The sequence below is a fragment of the Protopterus annectens genome, chromosome 2.part1 (genome assembly GCF_019279795.1).
Source record: "Protopterus annectens isolate FY-2018-M chromosome 2.part1, PAN1.0, whole genome shotgun sequence".
Taxonomy (NCBI): domain Eukaryota; kingdom Metazoa; phylum Chordata; order Ceratodontiformes; family Protopteridae; genus Protopterus; species Protopterus annectens.
In genome coordinates, this window is record NC_056729.1 from 1179585459 (window position 1) to 1179602036 (window position 16578).

Here is a 16578-nt window from a genome sequence, read left to right on the forward strand (position 1 = left end):
CTCCTCTAGGTCGTCGAGACTATCAGATCATGACCTTAAGAGGGTAGTAAGTCGACTTAAGTCCAAGGCACTGGCCCAGATGCTTCAAAGTCTGACTCAACAGTCGAGGACTATTCCCATTACTCAGAATGTTCCTCCTCTGGCTCCTTTGAGTTCGGAGCCGGGGCGGCTCGGACCCGAGACTGTGGTGGCATCGGAACCGATATCGTTGTCTTCGGTGCCGTCGTCTGCTCCGATGTCTTCCTTCGAAGAATCTCGGCACCGGACTTCCCTCGTCGGCTCCGAGGGGGTGAGTGGCATCGGACCCTTGTCCGACCCCGCTCTCCCTCTCGGTGCTTCGGCGCTGGTGAGTTCGGCTCCGACATCGGCCTCGGAGCCATCACTGTCGGTGCCAGGGGAGGTTTTCAGCTTTTCGGAGCAGAGACCTCTGGCTGTACCTGACAGGGGTGCCTTCGAGGTCATGAGGAGCGTGTTAGAACCTGGTTCAATTCCACAGTCGGCTCAGTCTGCCCCTCCCTCCACGGTGCCTCCGGTGATTTCTGCTCACTCTCTCATCCTGGACCGTAGAGAGCCAGCTCCTCAAGTATCCCCAGTGGGGATCTCCTCCTCTTCCGAGGCCTCTCCTGACCCGGTAGGAGAGCCCCCTAGGAAGAGGCAGTGCAAGAGAAAGCACATTGACTCCCCTGAGTCTGTCACCTCTGACACTGATTTAGAGGTTTCTGAAGGTTCCCCTCGTTCCCCCTCTGAAGATGTCTCCTTTGCAGACATCCTCTAAATCTTAAAACAGAGGGGGAATTGGCCAGCCCTCAACCCTTCAGAGGATGAATCGGTGCATCCTTGAGGCATTTGGCTCTCGCCCTTCCACCTCCTGGGTGTCCCCTCCCTTTGACCCCCTCATGCAAGTGGTGGCAAAGAAGGCCTGGACGGCTCCTGACTCAGTGGAACCCACCCCCAGGAGACCATCAAAATTTATGACTGCCTCAAAGGACAAAGAATTTTTAACCAAAGGCGTCTCTGTTGATGCTATGGTGGTGGCTGCGGCCACCAAGAAGGAGTTAGCTGATCCTTCGGTGCCTGTTCATCCTCCTAACAAGGAGTCTAGGTCTATGGACAGGTACGGGAAGCAGATGTTCTCGTCAGCGACCTTTACTATGCACTCGCTGAATTACCTGTGTCATTTCACTCATCTTCAGAGGGATTTGCTCAAGGAAGCGAGCAAAATGTTAAAGGACCCAACAGCTGCGGGTTTTCAGGATAGGATGAACTCTCAGCTGGCGACCCTTAATTCTATAACCAACTCCTCCATGCGCCTCCTTTCATATGCGGCAGATGGAGCGAGTAGAGCGGCAGGTACAGGTGTGGCCTTGCGTCGGCACGCCTGGATGCGGCTATGTAATTTTGCGGACCCTTTCAAGGCGTCCTTCACTAACTCCCCTTTTGATGGATCATCCCTCTTTGGTCCTCAAGTGAAGGAAACCCTGACTAGGTGCGAGACTGATGGCAAAACTCTCTTTGCCGTCGGAGTCTGTTTTTCTACTCCTCCTAGGCCTTACCCCAAAGGCCAGAAGGGGGGAAAGATGTGGTTCCGCAAACAATCTCAGGGAGATTTGCCTGATGCACAGAGTCGATTCCCCTCTAGAGGCAGAGGGGGGAACAATAATGGTAGATGCCGTCCTAGAGGCAGAGGGGGCCCGCAGAATCAGGGCAGTCGAGAAACCTTTTCCGACAAGCCTTTTCAGCATCCCTGAGGTGTTGCCCGACTGTCCACCTTCGGAGGCAGTCGGGGGAAGATTATCTCTGTACCCAGAGGCCTGGCTATTCCTAACTCAAGACAAGTGGGTACAGTCTGTCATTTCCGAAGGCTACAGAATCCCATTCTTTTTCATTCCAAAGCAATCCAAAAAATCTCTTCCAGACGTTCCACCCAGTCAAAGGGAGCAAGCAGCACTAGAAATTTCAAAGCTGCTGGCAAAAAGAGCCATTCAACCAGTTCCAGCAGACCAACAAGGATCCGGAATCTACTCCAAATTCTTTTTGGTTCCAAAGAAAACAGGGGACTGGAGACCCATTTTGGATCTCAGCAACTTGAACAAGTTTGCCAAGAAAACAAAGTTCCGGATGGTCACACTGTAGTCCATTCTACCCCTTTTAGGGCGGGACAACTGGATGTGCTCAATAGATCTCCAGGATGGCGTACTATCACATCAGAATGAGTCGACGCTCCAGGAGATTCCTCCGCTTCAGGCTGGGAACCAGTCATTTCCAATTCAGGGCCCTGCCCTTTGGACTCACTACAGCCCCCCGAGTGTTTAACAAATACATGGCAGTGGTCGCCTCTCATCTGAGACGACAAGGATTCCAGGTGTTTCCGTATTTAGACGACTGGCTTCTTACAGCCCCCACCAAGCATCTTTTACTTCTCGCCAGAGACTACACCTTTCACACATGTCAGGCACTAGGCATTTCAATAAATTACGAAAAGTCTGTCTTGTCGCATTGTCGTGTTATTACCTTCATAGGCACAAATCTAGACAGTCAGCATGTCAGCCAGACTCACAGAGCAGAGAATAGCAGACATACACAGACAGGTCTCTCTTGTCTTGCAGAGCAACAAAGTCAAAGCCAGATTGATCCTGAAGGTCTTAGGGATTATGGCGGCGGCCATCCCTCTTCTACCATTAGCTCGCTTCCATATGAGAATCTTACAATGGATGCTCTTCACACAATGGTCTTTCCAGCGACTTCCAGTGTCCCATCCTATTCGGATAACACAATCATGCAAGAATCATCTCTCTTGGTGGATCACATCTCCTCAGCTCCACCTAGGGAGACCTTTCGTCCCTTCCCCTCCGGTTGCTACAGTGACAACGGACGCCTCCCTGATCAGGTGGGCGGGGCATTACCAGGGCAGGACGGTCCAAGGCATGTGGCAACCTTTCGAGTGCCACTTGCACATAAATGTCCTAGAGATGAGAGCAGTGCTTCTAGCGTTGCAAGCCTTACAAGACTCTCTTCCCAAGGGAACTATAGCAATTCAGACAGACAATATGTTTGTAGTGTGGTACATCAACAAACAAGGCGGAACCAGATCTTAGCCCTATGTCGAGAGGCACTCAGACTGTGGCAATGGGCGATTTCTTCTCAGCGGTTTCTGTTAGCAGCGCACATTCCTGGGAAGTCCAATGTGATTGCCGACAAATTGAGCAGAGCTATTCTCATGCCTCACGAGTGGTCTCTAAAGAATTCAGTGTTGGAGAAAGTTTTTCGAAAGTGGGGCCGGCCTTGCTGCGACCTTTTTGCTACTCCCCAAAACAGCAAGTGCGACGATTTTTTCACCCTCTTTCCCCAACCAGGCCACCCCAGCAGAGACGCTGTAATACACGATTGGCCCCGGGGACTTCTGTATGCCTTTCCTCCCTTCCCACTGATATCTCAGCTAATACAGAAAGCCATCACTCAGAAAGCTTCCATGGTCCTCATTGCCCCTTACTGGCCTCGACAGATTTGGTTCCCATTTCTTCACCGTTATCTGTTGGAGCAACCTTGGCATCTGGACCCAGTTCCAGACCTCTTGACCCATCAGTCGGGTCAGTTGCACTACTCCCTCCCTTCTCTGAACCTCACAGCGTGGTTCCTCCAATTCCAACTCTAGCCAGGCTTCCTCTAATATCTCACTCCGTTCGAGATATTTTGATAGCCTCTCATAAATCTTCCACTCGGAAGATTTATCATAGTAAGTGGAAACGTTTTTCCTGTTGGGCGCAGTCAAAGAATATAGATCATTTCACTGCTTCCATTCAGTTTTAGACTTTCTAGCCGAACTTTTCCACTCAGGTTCGTCTCCGTCTACCATCAAAGTTCATTTGGCAGCAATATCGAACTTTCATGTTGGAGTCCGAGTCCTCCATTATGTCTCACAAACTCTGCAAATCCTTTTTAAAGGGAGTTTTTCTCCTCAAACCACCTATCAGGGATCCTCCTCCTCAATGGGATCTCAACTTGGCTCTAGCGTACTTAATTCTTCCCCCCTTTGAACCTGCGGCTTCATGTTCAATGAAGTTACTATCTTGGAAAACACTCTTTTTAGTAGCTATCACTTCAGCTAGAAGAGTCTCTGAACTCCATGGTCTGTGTAGTCGACCCCCTTATCTTTTGTTTCATAAGGATAGGGTGTCCTTACGTACTAAGCCGTCCTTTTTGCCTAAGGTAGCTTCACTGGCAAATTTGAATCAAACCATTGATCTTCCTGTGTTCTTCCCTAATTACTCGAACAGGTCAGAACAAAAATTACATTGCTTAGACGTTCATTGCCAACTTAGGTACTATTTAGACAGGACCAAACAATTCAGGAAGTCTGATCAACTGTTTGTTTCTTATGCAAAAGGTAGAATGGGCCTTCCAGTTTCTAAAGTATCTCTCTCTAGATGGCTTACTTCGTTGATTACCCTTGTCTATGAGATCAGACATCAACAGTTGCCATCCAAACCCAGGGTTCATTCAACTAGAGCTTTAGCCACATCTATAGCTTTCCAAGATAGGCTGCCTATTGATTCGATTTGTTCTGCAGCTACTTGGGCTTCTCCCCATACCTTCATTTCTCATTATAAGTTGGACTTGGCCTCTAGGGACCGAGCCAACTTTGGTTCCACTGTACTCAAGAGTCTGTTCCGATAGGCCACCCGGGACAAGGTGCTAGGGATGCGGTCCCATCCAGCAAGAATGAAGGCGAGATAGACAACTTAACATTTAGAAGTTATGTACCTACCATAACGTTCCATGTTAGTTGTCTTCTTCTCGCCTTCTTTCCTGTGTCCCACCCTCCTTCCCCCTAGTCTGGACAGACCTAGAGGAGTTTTTGTTCCTTTTATGGAATTTCCTTGCTGGGCTTAGCTTTCAAACGAGATCTGAGGAGTTACCGCCTAGCATTGTGGGATATAGGGGAGCCTCGAGCCGGTGGAACTAGCTCTCGAGCTTTTAGAGTGGCCGAGTCGGAGCCAAGGATCGGCTCCGAACCCATCCAGCAAGAAAGAAGGCGAGAAGAAGACAACTAACATGGAACGTTATGGTAGGTACATAACTTCTAATTATTTCCATTGTAAGGGAAACCCTTTTAAAGCAGTAGTTGCCGCTTAAAAAAAAACACAAATGCTTCACAGCTATCAGCTGATTCATCATACCTGTCAGAAGTCAACTGTAAGTAAGGAATTTTTTTTTTGGCGGATGTACGTACAACTGTAGTTGTAATGGGCTGCGTAGTGTTTAAATTATGGAGAAATTGCTTTTTTTGTAATTTGCTGTTATCGGAGCAGCATCTTATACACGTGGTTGCTGTGCTTCGAATCCTGTGTCTTGTCATGTCTTTTTGCTCTTCATCTAACCAGGTGTATATAAAATATTTTACTGGATAACATTTAAAAAAGGAGATTTCAAATCTAAATTTTAAACGAGACCAAAAACACATGACAAGACACTGGATTCGGAGCTCAGCAACCACGTTTAAAGTGTTGCCCCGATAATGGAAAAGTACCTTAGTATGTTATGCCTTTAATTGGAGGATTGAAGGAAGTGGAGAATTAGTGTGTATAAAACTGCAAACCTGAGGATGGGAGGGGAGAAAATTGTGCAAGACCACCTGTAAGCTAGAGTCTGTCACTGGAGTCATGTACAGTATTGATTGGAAGCTGTATAACCAGCACAACTGTGGTCCTGGCCAGTTTAAATCAAATTGAGCAACTGAAATCTGAAAGTTGTTGCTGCCCAAGATAGTCTAGTGATGTTCTACTTCATTTCCAACACCTCAAGGTGTACACTTTCTTCCCATGTCAGTCAAGCAGTCTGCCTTCTCTGTTACTGGAAAGAGTGTGGCAGTCTGGAGACAATGTTGCTCCTTCTGCAGTTTCCAGGGCATCGTGTCCGAATCTGCATTGGGGTTTGTGCAGGATTTTATGTAGGTCCTGTACTGTATTAAAACGGGCTTCTTGAGGTCTTGGATAAGGAATCTGCCTCTAAAGATGTAGCTTCAAAAGCATCCAAGACAGCCCGCTAGATTGGAGGAGTGGCTACACGTTTAGAAAGCCCTAGTCCCAGTTAGTCCAGGCAGCTTTGCTGTGAGGCAGTCATCTATTTGTTACTACTTAGTGTTCCATCAAAAGTGAGAGAATATTTTCAATTGATGTACTCTCATAGAATGGAGTCAGAGGCCAGTGTCCTTACCATCTCTGTCGTAAGCCAAAGGGAGGAAAGTTGTGAATTTTAATCCAGTCCCTTCGTCCATCTTAAAGTCATTGTAAGTAGTCTGTCTTAGAGGCGAGTCCTTTTTCTTCCAGCTATCCTGTTGTATACTTCATCGCTAGTAAGAGGTTATCTGCCATAGAAGTTCTTTTTAAAAAACATTCAGTCCTTTACCAACTTAAATGATTTTGGTTTACCTCTTTGTTATTTTCCAATATGTTAAAATATGTATTCTCTAACACCTTCCTGTGTCCTTTCCTTTCTTTTTGTCTGTGTAGTGAGACAGAAATGAAGGGGGGGGAATACCTAAAACCAGTTGACTCGTCCAGGTGACTGCTACTGCTTAGGTCATTACCTTCCTGGTGTTCATTTTGTAGCAGAAAGGAAATTTTTTTTCTAACAGTATTTAGTAATTTATCAGTTTGTAATGAAAACTGTGCACAGTACTGCCTTGAGTTATGGTAGGTACACATCTCTTTGTAATCTTTAGTTTTCGTTTCCATCCAGACAGCTGTGACCCAGGCAGGTTTTGGTTGCATAACTGTTTAGTGTTCTGTTAATAGTTTTATTTTCATGTATTTTGATATTCATAGGACATTGAATCTTTGATGTCCGAAGGGAACAAGTCTCGCACTGTGGCTGCCACCAACATGAATGAGGAGAGCAGTCGATCACATGCAGTATTCAATATTATCCTAACTCACACACTATTGGACATTAAATCAGGGGTATGTATAACTGTTTTTTTCATGTGATATCTAGTTTTGCATGTAAATTGTGTATGGTTAGTTGACTGAGAAGTCCCTAGAACTTGGAGCCCTACTTCTGAAGCTGTTCAATTTACATGTTGGAAGGTCTACACTGACCATCCCCAAACACTTGTTGGCCACTGCTCATTTGATCTTTTACCACATGCTGCTTGTACCTTTCAGATGACCAGTTAAACATGGGTCACTGACTGACTAGAAAGTATATTCAGGGCTGGCAGGACAGCTGCTCATCTTATGTAGAGGGAGTGCAGTATCTGAATTCTTTTTTTTTTTTTTTTTTTGCCATCTAGAATACTTTCATACTTTTGCTAGATGTCGTACTGCAGTAAAGATTTTATAGGCCTCCACAAGCTGCAGAACAGACATTTCATATATTTTCCTTTGCTTATTAGAGTTGCTTTTTAATAACTTTATTCAACATCAAACATTTTAACACCTATCAAAGAGAATTGCATACCATAAATACATTAGATTCCTTGCTCACATATGTTAGTTAATTCTAATCATGTAATTTGTAAGCCACGAGTTACCCTTTGTAATTTATGTACCTTTATTTAAGGTGCTTTTTTTATAGTCACCTTTTGCGTGAAGACTGCTCAACCCCTGATAATTTCTACATTTATTCATTCTCCTCCTCTCTGTAGTCAGGCGCTGTAACCATTTCTTGGTGTATGAATTTCTTGCTTTTGTAGCATTCAGGCTTGCTTGTTCACTTTTGTTTCATCTACCATTGATATAATTTCACTACAGGTTGGCTCTATTCTTGACCCACCTTTTGTTCTTGCTTTCTTTGCTACAGGTAAGAAGTAAACTTAAAATAGCACTTTGCTGCATCTTGACTCATTTGAATTCCGCTTATGTAGGCATATACTGTCTGTTATTTCTGTTTGTCTTTTAGATGTCTGACATAGCATTTAGTGAAAGACTGTCTTAAAAATCTGCTAGTACTTAACAAGACCAGTATAGTTCCCACTTTCTCCTTCCATGCATATCCATCATAGACTACTCAGCTGTGGAAACATTATAGAAATAACGGTGTAAATATCTTAAGCCTTCTAGGTTCCTTAGCTTATTTTTGGTGTCGAGCATACTTCAAGCCCTTTTCCCAACTTATTTGTGTTGGCTCTAATTCCCTTTTCCTAGACTGATTTCACATTCTCTGAGTAAACTATTTTCTGCTGGAAAATTGTGTATGCTGCACTTAATATTTTTTCTGAGTTCAGCTACTTTTCTAGGATTTACAAAAACATTTGCTAAATTTGAAGTCACATTTGCTCTCTCTCCTCTTGTACTTGTCTGCTTTTATTTTACATGGAGGCTCTGATATCTCAGCATAACTCTGGTGAATGCCAAATGTCTTGCATGCTTTCTTCCATGTAATTAATTTTTCTTCATCACCTAACTGTTGCTAGTATCGTACTTCTCTCTTTCTTCTTCTCGACTCCATCCCAATTTCCCATTTTTTTTTTTTCTTGCCCAGTGCTCTCACAGATGGAAACTGTCTAGAGGCATGTTTAGTAATGGTGACAGTCTGTCAACTGAGTGAAGTGCTGTTTTTAAGGTTGAAGGGGTGCCAATCTGGAGACTGCTGAGGTCACCAAATAACCTAGCTTGGACTGTACCTGTCCTTGCTGATAAAAATTATACATGCTTCTACTTTTAGTTCTTTTTCCCCAAGCATTTTTCTCAGTTTGTCAGATAAAGGTCTCGTAGTCTTACCCTCTTCATTTTTTGGAGCCTCAGGATTGGTCCTTTTACTTATTTTTGCATTATTCCCCGCGTTAATAGTATTTCTTTCCATCTTGCCTTGTGTTGCACACTGAATTAGATCCTACAGCCACCATTTCCTTCAAAGATGGTGATACTGTCCTCCCTTTTAAAATATGGTTAAAATCTTATCGATATCTCTCTTCCTTCCTGACTTCTAAACGTCCACAGAAACACTGTCTTATCCTGGGGACATTTCTGTTTTATTCTGCGTAGTTATCTCATCTATTTATCTTCACTGTAAAGTGTTTAGCCCTATCTTCCTCTGACCTTGGCATACTTATGTCTTCCATAAATATATATATTTGTGTCTTCTCTTGGTTTCCACATTCCTCTGTTTTGTACAAATTTTCTTAAAATTTCCAAACTATCACCTGTGTAGAATCTCTGGTTATTTTTCTTGCCCCCCCCCCCCCCCCCCCCACACACACACACACACACACACAAGTTTGATGACAGCCCTTTCTGCCTTTTGTTATTGTTGCCAGGGTGTTCAACAAATGCATGGCAGTTGTAGCAACTCGTTTGAGACTGCAGGGATTCTGAGCATTTCCTTATCTGGACTACTGTCTCATTATTGCCCCAACTGGGCATCTATTGTTACTAGCAAGAGATCAGGTGATCCAGGCTTGTTCTCATCTGGGGATAACAGTAAATTACAAGAAATCTCAGTTACAGCTAACTAAAACCTTAGAATTCATAGGAGCAGTCTTTAACACATCCGTGACTGCTTCTCTTCCTTTCTCAAGAGTACAGACTGTTGCTTCTCTTCCTTTCTCAAGAGTACAGACTGTCAGGTTCCAGATCAGAAGAATAATTTACAATACCAAAATTTCAGCCTACTTTATTCTTCTTCAAGCCTTGAGGTCAATGTCCGCTGCCATTATCTTAGTTCCTTTAGCAAGATATCATGTAAGAATTCTCCAGTGGGTGTTAGCACAGTGGTCAGTTCTTTCTCAACGCATATTAACACAAATAACACTCACTCAGGCATGCAAGAAATAGCTTTGGTGGTGGATTCGATCAGATCAGGTTCTACAAGACCTTCTTTTCATTCTCAGTTGGCCCAATACCATAGTGACCATGGATGCTTCGCAGATCGGGGGGGCACTTCCTAGGGAAAACAGTCCGCGACACATGGTCTCCCGAAGAGGCCAATTTTTGCCTGTCAGTGTTCTAGAGATGAGAGCAGTGCTCTTAGCATTGTAGGCCTCCCAAGATCCCCTCCCTTTAGGGACAGTTGCGATTCAGACAGTATGTCAGTGGTTTGGTACTTCAACAAGCAAGAAGAAACCAGATCGTACCCTTTGTGTCAAGAAGAATTCCAAGTGTGGCGTGGGTGATCTCATCCAACCGCTTTTTGATAGCAACACACATTTCTGGGTGATAGCAGACAAAACTGAACAGGTCCATTCTACCTTACAATTAGTTTGTCAACAAGAAAGTGACAGAGATGATTTTCCATCAGTGCTAACAGCATTGCTGCAGTCTTTTTGAATCTCCCCTAAATAGTAAGTGCAGCAGCTTATTCCCCCTGATAACCCCACTCTGGGGGAATCACCGAAGGACACTACTCCATGATTGGCACCCTGGTGTTCTTTATGCCTACCCCCCAGCTCCCCTAATTCCCAAATTTCTACAGAAAGCTGCCTGGTTGAAGAACAAAGTCATCCTCATTGCTTCTTATTGGCCTCAGCAAATTTGGTTCCCCTTTCTTTGGCCTCATCTAATTTACCCACCTCGGATTCTGGATCCAGTTCCAGACTTTCTGTCTCCACCCGATAGGCGTGTTTTACCCAGACATCTGAAACCTCAAGCTTAACAGAATGGTTTCTCCAGTTCTGTTAATAGCCAGGCAACCAGTGCTCTCTTCCTCTTGCCTGTCATATATGTTTATCTTCCCATAAGGCTTTTACAAGAAAACTGTATAGAAGTAAATGGAAAAGGTTTGTTTCCTGGGCGCAGCAAAAATGCATTGACCCCTTCTCGGCTCCTGTACAATGTGTACTTGATTTTTTTGTCAACAATTTTTAATGACTGAGCTTGTTCCTCGATGATTAATGTTTAGTTAGCAGAAAGCGGTAAGCTTCGTATTGGATTTGAGAATTCTTCTCTTGCTTTGTCTAAACTTTGTAAAGCATTTTTGAGAGGCGCACTCCTACTGAGACCCCCATATAAAGCCCCCTACTCCACCATGGGATTTCAACTTGATACTGCAAGCCTTGACTCATTCCCATTTTGAATAAACAGAAAAATGCGATCTTAAGTTTCTGATCTGGAAATCTATCTTTCTAGTGGCCATTACGTCTGTCAGAAGAATTTCAGAACTTCAAATATCGTTATCTAAACCTTCCTACTTGATCTTTCATAAGGATAGATTCACTTTACAAACCAATTTGTCTTTCCTTCCCAAGGTGGTGTCAGAATCCACTATCAATCAGTCTGTTAATTTGCCAGTTTTTGTTACTAAATTTGCAAACAAAGTGAATGTATGTTAAATTTATTGGATGTTAACAGACAATTACGTTTTTCTTACATAGAGCAAAATAAATTAGAAAGACGAGACTGATTGTTTATATCCTTTGCATATTCTAAATTGGGCAAATCAGTTGCAAAGGTGACTTCAGCCACATGGCTGACAGATTGCGTGCCTTTTGTTTGCAGTAAATTGTGTCTATCCTTGCCAGGACCTCTAAGAGCCCATTCTACTAGGTCCATGGCTACTTAGGATCTTAGGAGATTACGGGGCAGTAGACGAAGGTCATTTTAAGCCTAGCCATTTCATCCTAATGTAATACCATGACATTGGCAGTTAATTCCCAAGATTGCATTCACTGATGACTGCCCATGTCCAGGAGGGTTGTGGGCACTATCCCTGGTAAGAATTTACGGTGCCCCATCCACTCGTCCAGGTTCCTCTTGAATAGTGTCATAGAGGTGCTCTGTTTCACATGAATTGGTAGCCTGTTCCAAAGACATGGCAGTTGCTGGGAGATAAGTCTGTCCGTCCAGCATGTCATATTTAAGTTGCAGGCCATATTTAGGTCCCTGGAACGGGTTCCCTAGTCCTGTTTGATTTACTAATATGCAACAAGTTCATTAGGTTTGGGGCTTGGATTGCTCTAAAAGGGCCAGGCATAAGTCTTCCCTAAGAAGTCTATACAACACAGAGTATAGTGAGAGGGTCATTAGTCGGTCTGTGTAAGGCACATACTGGAGCCCCTTGATCTTGCTTGTTAGAAACCTTTGAGGTCTCAGCAGTTGCTTTGTGTGATACATGCTGAATGGGGAGTTGTTCTCAATTATGGGCTGGATTAGTGCCAAGTATAGAGGAGTTACGACCTCTTTTGCTCTTGAGGGGATGCCTTTACTAATCAAGTCTGCTACATAGAAAGCTTTCCTTGCTACAGTAGACACATGGTGGTCGAAGTTAAGGTTGCAGTCAACTTGTGATCCCAGGTCCCTTACCACTTCGTGGGTACTTGGGGTATTGTTAGTTTGAAAGAGTGAAGGGACATTGTGCCGAAGGGAATGATGCATTTCTTGGCATTCAGTTTGAGACTGTGACCAATACACCAGTCGTTGGTCTGCGTGATACCCCCCCAGGAGTATACTGACATAATTTAGGGATTCAATGATTGCACCTAGTTTGCGGTTGTCTGCAAACTTAGTCAGCCACGACCTCTTAGTTTTGACCTGAACCTTCTGAGAAGTATATACCAAACAGTAGGGGGCCCAGCACTGACCCCTGTGGCACCCCACTGATAACAGGTCTGCTGATTGATGTGGAGTTGCCTACTTTGATAGTGTGTGTCTGGTTTGTGAGCCAGTTGGTATCCCATCTTAACAATGAAGGGGTTTATATTCAGTTTGCTAAGTTTATCAGTAATGTCAAAATGTGGGATTGTGTCAAAAACTTTTGCCAAGTCAAGGTATGTTGTGTGCACAGATTTCCTCTCGTCAGTTGCCCTTGTAATATTTTCAGAGAAGTCCATCAGTATTTATCTCTAGAGCTTCCATGGACGACATATGTGCGGCTGCAACTTGGTCCAGTCCTTATACCTTTATTATTCATTACAGATTGGATCTGGTCTTGAGGGGAAGAGCAGCTTTTGGCTCAACTGTAGTCAGGAATATCCTTCCTTTGAGCCCACCCGGGATTTTAAGTAGCTGGGAATACTGTTCCAGTAGTTGAGGATAGAATGAAAACTTGAAAACACCACACCAAAACTCCAACCAGTAAAAAAACAAATATGTCATATTTAATTAATTGGATAATTGGTTTTAATGATGGTGCATTAATGAGATGTGTATTTAAGGAGGGAATGTGTTCATGTATTTTATTCTGAAGAAGTCTACGGACGAAAGCGGAAATAAAAAGGGTGTTACGCTATTTCTTGTGGTATTTTTACTATAACAGTAGTCATATCAGCTGCATTTTGCCGTTTTGCCGTTTTTTATAGAATGAAAACTGACAACATCCGATAAAGTTATGTACTTAACATTCCATCTGTGTTGTCCATTTTCATTCTTCCTCAGCTTCCCACCTACCAACCCCCATCCTTTGCCATTATTGACTTCTGGAATAACAAGAGACTATAAGGACACCATATGATCTTTTTGTCAAGAAAGTTGTAGTGATTCTTTCTGCTTTATGTAAGACAGCAAACAAGATCTGAGGTATGTTAGGGATTGGTGCATTATGGGTAGGAGAGGAGCTTGAGATTTTCTGTGGCCATGAGCTCTAGTAACAGCCAAGTTAGATACGAGGATTGGTTCTGAATTCCAACAGTTGAGAGAATGAAAATGGACAACGCAAATGGAACGTTATGGTAAGTACAGAACTTTTTTTTTGTCTTGTCTATCCCTTTTATTGTACATTAGGGATATATATATATATATACATATACATATATATATATATATATATATATACATATATATATACATATACATATATATATATATATATATATATATATATATATATATATATATATATATACAGATATATATATAGATAGATCTATATATGCGTATATAGATATATATATATATATATATATATATATATATAGATCTGAAGTAGGCAGACTTCATTTGTCTGCAACCTGTGGGTATCGGATCTGACTTCGGATCCGAGCCGGCATTTCAAAAGCTTAAGATCTGAGCTCCTAGCTCCTCCCTCTACCCATAATCCCCTGCCAAGCCCTAACTGACCTCAGATTTCGTTTGCCACGTTTCAAGTAGCAACGGATTCCTCGAGCTCCTGGCAGCAAAATTGTTCAGATAAGTTTGACAGAAAAAAATTAGAGTTTAATCCTTTTTCTAGTGGTGTGTGTGTATTAGGCTTCCTCTCTTTACCTTGTATACTTTTCTCGGGTTTTGCACAGTTTTGTGTGAGTTTTTTCTGTTTTTTGTGTGTGTTAGGCCTATAGGGTGTATCCATGTCAGAAGCCCCTAAGGCAGCTTTTTCAAAATGTACTGAGTGTGGCCACAAGCTGTCCCCAGCTGATGGCCACACTCGGTGCGTTAAATGCTTGGGGGTTGAACACCTGTCTTCTGGTTGTACCATATGCGCAGGGTTCAACCCCCGAGCTTTAAGGGACCGGAGGTCTAAATTAGTACTGGCGGGACTTCTCCCTCCAGATACTACTTCGGCCTCTGCCCCTGTTAGCCAGCAGCCTTCTTTGGGTGCTACGGTCTCCCTTTCCCTGACAGGGACTCAACCTCCATCCAAGAAGCCGGAGGATAGGGAGACCATTAGAGAGAAGGAGAGACAGAAGGAGAGACATAGGGAGAGGCACCATAAACGGCAGGCCGAGACCTCAAGCTCGGCCCCTCCATCTAAGCGGGCCTCCCCTGTGTCTTCTAGATCTCCTCCTCCTCGGCTCCATTCCCCTCTGTTCTCTCCCGGACCCGAGGAGGAGGAGACTAGCCCTTCGATGAGGTCTCCGAGGCGGTTCTCTAGGTCCGCTTCGGTGGCCTCATCCAGATCTACCTTTTCAGTGTCGGAAGCAGACATGGACCGGATGATGAGGCGTTTCATCCAGGCCCAGATGCAAATGGGAGTGCTCCTAGCCCCCCCCCCAACCGGGAGGGGCTTCGACCCCATTTTTCGCCCCCTTGGCTCCTTCTCCGACCCGTCTCCCGGGTTTGGAGCTGTCGGAGCCGGGCAGAGTTGGATCCAGGGGTGGTTCGGATCCGATTAGTCGGGGCACCTCGGATCCGATCCATCCCTTGAGTGCTTCGGGTACTTCGGACCCGACCTCGCGGAGCCGAGGGCCGATCCTCGGATCCGAGGGAGCTGGTGTGTCTTCGACTCCATCTAGGTCGGAGCACATCGGTCTCTCAGATCCGACTGTATCGGCTCCAGCTCCGATCCGTGCGTCTGATCTGAGTGGGGGTCTGCTCTCGGGGCTTAGAGAGGCCGGCTCTCCCTCGGCTTTCGACGTAGTGGAAAGGGCACTGTTGAGGACTTCCGGACCCCCGGTCCCCACCGCGGCTCCACCCCGCACTCCCTTGCAGCTGGGCCAGGCTCCCATCAGCCGGTCCCAGGGACAGCCCACCTCGATGTCCCAAGTAGTTCCTTTGGAACATCTGGCTGCTGAAGAGGACTCCTCGGACACTCCCCCCAAAGGAGTGCTTCGGAAGCGTAAGTGTAAAAGGAGACACGTGGACTCCCCTGAGTCCATTACCGATGACACAGACTTGGATGAAGGGGAGGGCTCCCCAAGGTCACCCCTGGAGGACGTCTCCTTTGGAGACATTATGGAGATGCTTAGAATCAGGGGGGGTGGAGGGTCTGCCCCCAAGGCCTCCTCGGACGAGTCTGTGTTCTTGGAGGCATTCGAGGCGGGCCCATCTACCTCTTGGGTGTCCCCTCCTGCCGATCCTCTGGTGGACCTTTTTTCCACCAGAGCATGGAAGGAACCGGACACCGTTGAGCCTGTCCCCAAGCGTCCGGATCGAATCCTGTGCCCACCAGCGGACCGCACTCACTGGAGCAAGGGCCCCCCAGTAGATGCTCTGATGATGGCCGCAGCCACAAAGAGGGAATTAGCCCAGGAAAGTCCCTCTATGCATCCTCCGAGCAAAGAGTCCCGCTCGATGGATCGCATTGGGAAGTGAGCTTTTAGTTCAGCAACCTTCTCTTTGAGAGCGCTGAACTACATGGCACATGTCATCAGGATGCAGCGCGACCTGATTAAAGAGTATGCGGCATCTCCCCCAGAGTCCATGTCGGCAGAGGACAAGCACTTGTACTCCACCCGAATGGCCACTCTCAGATCAGTTTCTAATACTTCTATGCGGCTACTTTCTCACGCAATGGAGGGAGCCGCTAGAGCTAGTGGAGCGGGCCTCGTCATGAGGCGTCAGGCCTGGCTCCGCCACTGTGATTTTGCAGAGCCCTTCAAAGCGACCTTCGCCAATGCCCCCTTTGATGGTTCTGCCCTATTTGGCAAAACTGTTCGCAAAACTTTAGTCCAGAGTGAGAAGGACGGGAAGACGCTGTCTGCCGTCGGAGTCCGCTTCTCAGCTCCCCAGAGGTCCTTCTCGAAGAACCAAAAGGGACAGAAGAAGATGTGGTTCCGGAAGTCGCAGCAATCCCAACCTGCTCCGGACAACCAGTCCTTCTGTGGCAGAGGAGGACAGGGAGGTCGCCGTCCTAGAGGCAGAGGGGCTCCTAGGAACTTTGGGTCCAGAGAACCTTTCTCTGACAGACCCACGCAACAGCCCTGAAGGGTTGCCCAGCTGTCCATCTCTGGAGGCAGTCGGGGGGCGATGTCCTTCAAGAATGCAACTGCAG

The 16578-nt window shown here is 45.4% G+C and overlaps 1 protein-coding gene across 1 annotated transcript in view; it reads left to right on the top strand.

The window, feature by feature from the left end:
• The window catches only part of KIF13B (kinesin family member 13B), a gene marked incomplete in the record, with an annotated part of 3953176 nt that overhangs the window by 509426 nt on the left and 3427172 nt on the right, over positions 1 to 16578 (top strand). The window contains 1 exon segment of the mRNA XM_044062707.1: positions 6825 to 6959. Within this exon segment, the coding sequence (XP_043918642.1) occupies positions 6825 to 6959 (135 nt within the window).